The 8,491-nt window shown below is 43.2% G+C and overlaps 2 protein-coding genes across 5 annotated transcripts in view; one reads left to right on the top strand and one right to left on the bottom strand.

Moving 5' to 3' along the window:
- The first annotated feature begins 1,002 nt into the window (after positions 1–1,002).
- Positions 1,003–7,409, top strand: icmt (isoprenylcysteine carboxyl methyltransferase). The gene is made up of 5 exons (XM_023841471.2): positions 1,003–1,477; positions 2,259–2,347; positions 4,051–4,220; positions 4,686–4,903; positions 5,790–7,409. The coding sequence occupies exons 1-5, from the start codon at positions 1,142–1,144 to the stop codon at positions 5,970–5,972; spliced, it is 996 nt and encodes a 331-aa protein (XP_023697239.1). The 5' UTR covers positions 1,003–1,141; the 3' UTR covers positions 5,973–7,409.
- rnf207b (ring finger protein 207b) overlaps positions 3,244–8,491 on the bottom strand; it is a 29,453-nt gene continuing 24,205 nt past the window's right edge. For 3 of the 4 annotated variants that reach the window (XM_023841469.2, XM_023841468.2, XM_023841470.2), the window contains one exon: positions 3,244–8,481. In XM_023841469.2, coding sequence (XP_023697237.1) covers positions 8,316–8,481 — 166 coding nt within the window. In that variant the 3' untranslated portion in view covers positions 3,244–8,315. The remainder of the gene's footprint in view (positions 8,482–8,491) is intronic. The other variant, XR_002841735.2, reaches the window with a different exon arrangement.

The raw sequence follows: 8,491 nt of genomic DNA, 5'->3' as shown, positions 1-8,491 counted from the left end.
TGAACAAAACTGAGGTGGCCGGACGTAATATCGGTCATTGCGGTGCTTTATATAGTTAATTTCGATAATTGCTATCAAAATGCCGCCCAAAAAAGCTAGAAAAAAAGCTAAGGAAGGAAGGAAGAGAAGGTAAAGAAAGCAATCACAATCGAAACGAATAAGGAAATTGTGCAGATAGATGAGTGGCGTTCGTGTGATTTATCTCGCTAATATGTTCAGCATGTTGAAATCCACCATCTCGACAATCTTACAAAGAAAAGATTTGTATAAGGAAGGTAGTGTTGCTAAAGGTGTACCTCAAATTAGTAAGTCACGATGAACAGAGTTAGACGAGGTAGAAAGGTTATTATTAGTGTGGATAAATGATGGTGAGCACACTGGTAAAATTATTGGTGTTTCTGGTATATTACGCACGTTATACATCTCTTTTTATTATGAAAGGGTTAGGAAGGGGTGCTGTGGAAGGTTCGCAACGCATTATGGGTATTTCCGTTATTTCTTATAGGGAAAATAGTCTTGACTTACAACCAACTTGAGTTACGACCAGCCCACGCGAATGAATCGAGTTCGTAAGTAAAGGGTCCACTGTAAGTGTAACTAGAAGCATAGTTGGATCACTGTTGCCCGGCAAGATTGGCTGTTTGAAGCCTTGAAACTGGATGAATGGAGGTCCCTACATTACTTATAGTGTGTGAGTGTATGTAAATGTGTCCTGCAATGGATTATATGCCGTTGCGAGTTTCTCCCGGACATACATCCCTAGCTGTAGCCTGAGATAGGGTCCTTGTACTAAATAACTGAATCATACCTATAGACATTTTTTATTATTCAAATAAATACGTGTTAGAAAATATTTGAACTTTTACTACATCTAATTTAAAATTTTAATATTCCGTAAATAATTGTCAGATCATTCACATCTAATCTGTACCAATTCGTTCCACGTATTTGTTAATGACACGGTTACTGGATATCAAATCAATGCTATTATTATAACTGTTATAAATGTAAATGTGCATGTTTCCCCAAAATGCTCTGCTCTTGACTAAGTCGTTCCTTTAGCCTAAAGATCCGAAAGGCCTCGGTTTGAGATTTAATTAATCCGACCCCTGGCGTCACTCCACATGGGCGACGCGCTTTGATGACGTCAGGGCGGCGGGCGGACGCCTGCGGCTGCCCAGCTTCTCTGCCGTACCTGCTTGACTCGGGTAAATTTAGAAAAGATCGCGATGCTTCAGCAGAGCGCTCGGTTACCAACATGGCAGGCAATAAGTTAGTCTTAGAAGGAAGAATAAGTATAATCAGCTTCTTTTTGGGAATGGGTGTTGTTTTGATTCCTGTAATTACGTCGCTAGGATCACACATCGGTTGGGTTTTCGAGTATTTCTCTGGAATAAGGGGAAAAATAGCAATTGCGGTATATATTGGGGTTGTACAAGGTTTATTGCTAATTATTTACAAAGGACCCCTGCATAAGGTAAGACTCTAAATCATTTTTAAATTGTTTTTCCACTTTAATCCTGTGTGGTTGCTTAGTCTGACGCTTGAAAGATGCTTTAGGTCTGAACTACTAGTCACATTTGCATTCTGTATAGCATCGAAAACTATTGACATTGTGCCTGTCTGCCTGGGCATGCCCTTAATCTAGCTAGCCTGGTCGTATTAGGATTTGGGTCATGTATAGTTAGGTAATCTTATTACAACTAATATAACCTGTTCGTTACAGTGATGTTGTACATGTGACCACTTAACCAGGGGATCCGGCGGAATTTCCCCCCTTTTAAGCAGCTGACAGCAATTCCCGGCATGACAGTTGACAGCTGAATGCTTAGTTTCTTAATTACTGTGCACTTCTGCATACAGTAGCTACATAAGCGTAGAAAGAGAGAGAGGCCGAGAGTTAGGCAAATGGTCCTGACCGGTATTTTTACTCATTGAATTTTATAAAGATATTTTTGGGGTAAATATCGCGTTGTAAAACGAACGTGAACTGGAAGCGGTAAAGCAAAGTCAGCAGAAAGAAAAAGGTAACCCGAGCTGCACGTAACGGAATTAATCTTTATTAAAAATGGGATGAAAAAGTGTGGAGATGTTTTTACTTCCTACATTCAATTTATTAGTTATTTCTGAATATAAAATCAAATACGGAAAATGATATTTTTTGCAGTCATTATGGACTGTTTTGAAACGCTTGCTGCCCAGTGCAGTGGCGTTTGAGAGCAGAAGCTGATCCCCCCCACCTCCCTTACGGCCCCCAGGTCGCCGTGCGAGCCTGCTTCCTGGGCTGCGCTTTCGGGTGTGGCTTGTTGATCAGCTTCACTGAGACTACATGGACGCATTTTGGCTGGTAAGATACCCTCACAAACTACGTCAGACCCCTAGGATTTCCCAGGGCTGGGATGGAGTTGCATATTAAATCCATACGTTCTTCAGCTTTGTGGTGCGGGGAACAAGTCTAGTGCATATATTTTCCCACAACGAAACTCTTATTAAAATGAGAATTAACTACGAATGTTGTGATGGGACTAACAAGAAGATGACGTCGCATAGCTGTTATAAAGTCCCTGGCCAAAAAAACGTTGCTGTTTGAATTTAAATAAGCTAATACATAAGAGCCAACGATTGGATCATTATTGCAATGCATAATTATCCCGTGTTTCAGCTGGCAATAATTCCTTTAATTTTAGCTGATGCAGTGTGTACCTTATTTCCAAACAACCATATCTGAAGACATGTCTTGTGATCACATAAAAGATATCACAGCGTTTCAGAAGGGGGGAAATCATTGACTTACATAAAGCAAAGAAAACTACTAAGGACTTTTTGGAAAGTATTGCAATTTGGTTAAGAACTGTCCACCAAATTATTGAAAGTCTTTAGGACGTGCTGGTCAGGACTACAGAGCGGTTCGACTTTCTTGTCGTCAGTATAAATCTTGGTTACAAATCCATGTAGATCTGGACAAAAATTAATCTTGAGACATTGCATAAATAATGCAACGACGAATGCCATAGTCAGAGCTAAAAGTGGTCCAACAAAATGTTAATATTAATGTGTGCAACTTTTTTTGGCCAGTATATGTTGCCTATTAAAAAGTTTTCCGCCTGGTGTTAAGTATAATGACAGTGCGGTATTTGCATTAATTGAAGGAGATTCTCTGTTTTGTTCTGTTTGCACTGACCCCCGTCAAGCTAATGGGTATCGTGGAACTTTTCTAAATCACAAGTCAGACAAGGCGATAAGCTTGGTAAATATGGAAGCCCTTTATTGCATGCAAGGTAGACAGTTTGTCATACAAAAAACAGCACCATTCTACAGAGGTTCAACAGGAAGAAGGGCATGCTTAAAACAATTTCTAGGTTGCTAGGGGAAGGCTGTCTTTCTCTTCAACTATTAGCCAAGAACTTGACCACAACCTTAACCTGGGTACACACCAAGCCGACGGCAAAAGACTAGTGCAGACCAACAACGACAAATAATCGGCTCCCATCAGCTGACATTGGCTGCCATCAGCTCCCATTGATTGTGAAAATTTGTGCTGGAACACATCGGCACGACTAGAGGTGACAGTTGACATGCTGCCCAATCAGAGAGCTCAGTTTCGCCAGCTAGCTCTGAAGCCGATTCAGCATACTAAATTGGCCAAAACGGCACCGATGGTGACTAACCGTGTCTGACTGCTACACACACCGGCACGACAGGCGGTCACCAACTCTCACCGATGCTGTGACAGTTTCCAAAGGCCCAAAATTGGCTTGGCGTGTTCCGGGCTGTAGACGTAAGCTTTTCTGTAGAATTTCTTTTGGTTTCTTTTGCCTGTTTGGTTGCTAGGTCGCCAAAAGTCTTGATCTGTCTTCCTCAGTTCTGGCAAATGTTCGTCGTTCTTCTGAGGATGTGGTTCTCTTTCTTTGCGACAGTGATAAGGTTGTGGAAAGGTGTGAAAAGGTGTGAAAAGCACCAGTAGTTGAGGTTAACCCAGTACTGTCTAAATTTCTTTCACCTGGGGTTCTGACAGCTGGACCAACTTAACAGTGACGACCTCTCTGACAGGTACATGTGCTCCCTGTCCTTCTTCCACTACTCCGAGTACCTGGTGACGGCCATCATTAACCCTCGTAGCCTGTCCCTGGATTCCTTCCTGCTCAACCACAGCGTGGAGTATACTGTAGCAGCCGTGTCCTCATGGGTGGAGTTCATGGTCGAGAAACTCCTCTTCCCAGGTGCTCCTACCACTCCTCACACTCTTCTTGCTTAATATCAGTGGGCTTTTTTACACGTGGTGTTTTAATAGAAAACACCGTTTTAGTCCCCAGTTGGCCTGTTCATATATTATTTGTCTCATCTGAGAAGATTTCAGTATACTGCAGTAATACCCAGAATTTTACGGTGTACCATATTATCATAATACTGCCCAAGCCTAGTTGCTACCCTACCGTACATCTGTTTCTTTGTTCCTGTTAGCTCCCCATTTTGCGAGCCAATGACTGAGGACCTGGGTGCATCACAGTATGATGTGGTGGCTATGGGCTGATCCCCGTTGGCCGTGGGCTGATCCCCGTTGGCCGTGGGCTGATCCCCGTTGGCCGTGGGCTGATCCCCGCTGGCCGTGGGCTGATCCCCGCTGGCCGTGGGCTGATCCCCGCTGGCCGTGGGCTGATCCCTGCTGCTTCTTTCTTCCCCCGCAGAGCTGAAGCAGCTGGGCTGGGTCAGCCTGCTGGGGCTGCTCATGGTGTTGTGCGGAGAGGGCCTGCGCAAGTCCGCCATGCTGACTGCCGGCTCTAACTTCAACCACGTGGTCCAGAACGAGAAGGCCCAGAGCCACGTGCTGGTGACCAGCGGGGTCTACGCCTTCTGCCGGCACCCCTCATACGTTGGCTGGTTCTACTGGAGCATTGGCACGCAGGTGAATTTTAGAACAAGTAATACATTGGTTCTTAGTATAACTGCATATATTGGTAAAACTAACTTTTTCAACTCATGTCTCCTATTCTGAGCCCTGTTTTTTAACCATGTCGTCAGAAGAGCAGATAGTCACATCATTTTTACAGTCTTATGCTGTCAATTTGGATGAAGAATTCTTACTTAAGTCAATTTTTCCAAATATAAAAATGCTAAGATATGGATAGGAAAGGTGTTTGGATCAGTTCAGTATAAATATGAACATTTTACTTGTTTTTGTTGTTTTGATTCCTACCCCCAGTTCTGTGAGTTTGTGTTCTTTCTCCATGTCAACCAGAAGTTAGTTTCCAAAAAGTTAGCAACTTACATAGTTGGAATCATGTGACTAAATGGTTTCCACTGTGTAAGTCGCTAACAGGAGCTTTTGGGAATCGGACCACAGGATCCATCTCGGTACCCCGGTTTCCTCCCATAGTCTTCCTGCAGTTACATCCATTGCCGTCTCTAAACTGGTTTTAATGTCTGCATTCCATTTCGCCGTCCCCTGCTTTGTGCCCTGTGCCTCTCCTCCAACCCTGTACTGCTTAAGCAGTTGTAAAATATGGCTGGATAAATATAGTACAAACACTTGTATGTAATGGTCAACCCTAAACACTAGTGATGGCCAGATGAAGCTTCTTGAACCATTTGCTGTATTTTCTGACTCCACTAGATGGTGCTCTTGGTTTGCTTTGAGCCCTTTTTTTTTAACAGAGATCGCCATCTAGTGGAGTCAGAAAATACAGCAAATGGTTCATGAAGCTTCATTTGGCTTTCACTACTAAATGCACGTCCTTCTACATTTTGAGGTGATGCTGTATAAGCCAGTGTGTATTTGTCTCCCTGCTCAGGTGATGCTATGTAACCCGGTCTGCTTACTCGGCTACACCCTAGCCAGCTGGCGTTTCTTCCGCGAGCGCATTGAGGAGGAAGAAATCTCGCTAATCCACTTCTTCGGTGAGAACTACCTGGACTACAAGCGAAAGGTGTCCACGGGTTTGCCCTTCATCCCAGGCATCCGGGTACAGAGCTGAACGCCGGGCAAGAGAGACTCGGAAATGGGATTTTTTTTAAGACTTTGCTTTCAAGCTGACCTCCTGTGAGGATGTCAGAGGACGCCGGTCATGCCGTCGTTGGCCTTCTGGCTGCTGCAGGGACCAAAGTGGTCACACAGACACTGAAACTAAATACTGAGCACTATAATGGCTTGTAGCCCCCCCCCCTTCCTTATTTCCAGCAGCCTGGCACATGGATGGGTAACAGCCAATCACACATGATGTCTCATTTTTAATGTTGTTTCATTTCCAAACACCACTGTGTATGTCGGGGCATCTCACCATATAGCGGTGGCCAAGGTCACTGTTCTGTTCAGTCTAGGTCTTCATCAGTTCTGTTTCTTAGTGCATTCAGTCACTGAGCACCAAACTGGTGGCCAGTGTTCAGCTCCCTGTGCACCTCTATTTTGTCATAATGTTTCACTTTCTTTACCGTATTACTTCAGGAGGCCAGTATTAAGCAATTTTAGTGTTTTTTCAGCTTTAAAAATCATTATGTCTGTCCTTTTTTTAAATAGTTTTTCTGTTTTCGGTCTGGATGCTTTGGAGCATAGGCGCAGTCATCAGACACTTGTCTCTGTGGTGGGCGGCTGGGATTCCTCGCTTTCATTGAGGGCCGCTTTTAGCTTGAGGCATGAGTAATGAGGCCTTGTCTTCGTTGAGGACGATTACAAAGCGTGTAGCAGATGGATCATTAACTTGTGTACAGTCACGTTCCGACGGGATGACAGGTTTCGGTTCCACAAATCAGTACGGGTTCCTTCATACTGTGAGGTCTGCCTGAATGTTTGATTTCCTGGCCAGCATTCCGCCAAAAGAACTGCAAAATGTGTCAGAGTCCAGGTGGGCCCCCCTGTTTCCCCCCCAAGGCCCCAGCCGTTCTGTGTACTGAATCAACCAATTTATTTACTCTTTAATGCACTTTTATGGTGAGCAGTCAAGGCTGCAGAGACTTGGGTTTAAAAAACAAAAAGGGCCTCCACTATGTTTTAAGGGTGATGACTTCATATTAGGGGGTACTGCTGCCCAAGGTTTTCAGAGGTTGGGGGAGGGGGGCACTGTTGGTAGACATTTTATTTGACTTGACTTTTAGTAAATAGAAGACTCTGCAAATGGATTTAGGGAAATAAAGCAAGGTATTATCATTTTTTTGTCTCCATAATATTTATTGTTGGCTAGGTTGACTGTTATACCAAAAAGACCTGGTTAGGATAAACCTGTACTGATACTGGGCCATTTCAAGCAGAAACACTTGATACCTCTTGGTCCAGTTTAGCCAAGTTACATCTGTGACAGCTTTTGTCTTCATATTACTGGCGTCATCCATCTTCAAACAACATGTTATACTATGTTTCAATTTTGCCTTTGAAAATTGTGAATTCAGACAATCAATAAATTTTTTTATAACCCCCCCCACATCTGTTGAATATTTTCATAAATTACGAGTGGGACTGACTTGGCTTAAAACCATGCATCTCCACAGAAGTCCTGTTGTAAGCGGCTCTTCGTACAGTACTGCACTGTCGTGTACCTCCCGAGTTATTTAAATTGGAAGTCAAATTCATCTGAGAGCTGCTGTTGTAATTCTGCATCGTTATCATCTCTCAACCCGTTCTGTCACCATGAAAGTCAAAGATTGCTATGAATTCCAACACCTGATCATTCTTGATCATTGCTCTTTCATTTGTCGTTGCCCGGTTTCTGCTTCCAGCTTTAGTTTTAAGAGAATTCTTTCCGATGTTCTTATCAAACCCTAACCACAAATGCTAAAGACAGCCGTGGACAGAAATCTACAGCTATAATAACAAACAGTGCCATCAGACACCTAACATGCTTTGCTATTTATATCTACTGCATCTTTATAATGACTGGATTTGTTCATTAAATCAACTAAACTGTGCTTTAGTTTACTTAAAATACTATTGAAAAAAACTATAGGGATTATTACAGCAATAATACCAATATAATAATGTCAATATCGTTCATTAAACATTCATTATCATAGAGAACTCTAGCTCGGCAAAAATATCTGGAAAAAAAAGTCCATATTTTCTATAAAAATCATCTATTTGCGTAAGCTGATCCTCCAGATTCATTGTTCATACATTCATTAATTCCATTTATGGAAAACCTACAGCTATAACTAGATGAGCAACATCAGTCAGTTCAGGTCAGGCGCCTGCAAACGCGCTGGCTGTGAATCCTGAGCACTTGTGCCTCCTACCACAAACTGGTGCTGAAGCATATGCCAGATAAAGGTGTTGCTGACGAGTCCTGGTGCTCCCCGATGATGCAGTGAAAGACCGCATTGGGGAACTGCTTTTATAAAGGCATCTCTTTCCGACCGGGCACATCCGTGGAGTTCTTCTGCTTCCCCGACCAGTAGTAGTCCTTGTTCTTAAGCGACATGTCTTCAGACAGGATGTTGATTGAGCGATTGTCTGGGACCTTGTCGCGATTGTCCTCTGCAGCACCGGTCAGGTCATTTCTGCAGAGTA

Source organism: Paramormyrops kingsleyae, chromosome 6 (genome assembly GCF_048594095.1).
Source record: "Paramormyrops kingsleyae isolate MSU_618 chromosome 6, PKINGS_0.4, whole genome shotgun sequence".
In the NCBI taxonomy this organism is placed as follows: Eukaryota; Metazoa; Chordata; class Actinopteri; order Osteoglossiformes; family Mormyridae; genus Paramormyrops; species Paramormyrops kingsleyae.
The sequence above is the reverse complement of the archived record's forward strand: the minus strand, read 5'-3'. Positions and strand labels throughout refer to the sequence as shown.

Excerpts from the sequence above, each read along its gene's own strand:
- icmt (XM_023841471.2), top strand. The coding sequence starts at position 1,142 with ATGACGTCAGGGCGGCGGGCGGACGCCTGCGGCTGCCCAGCTTCTCTG. Across the intron at positions 1,478-2,258 it reads ACAAAGGACCCCTGCATAAG|GTCGCCGTGCGAGCCTGCTT; the intron begins GTAAGACTCTAA and ends TACGGCCCCCAG. Across the intron at positions 4,904-5,789 it reads ACTGGAGCATTGGCACGCAG|GTGATGCTATGTAACCCGGT; the intron begins GTGAATTTTAGA and ends CTCCCTGCTCAG.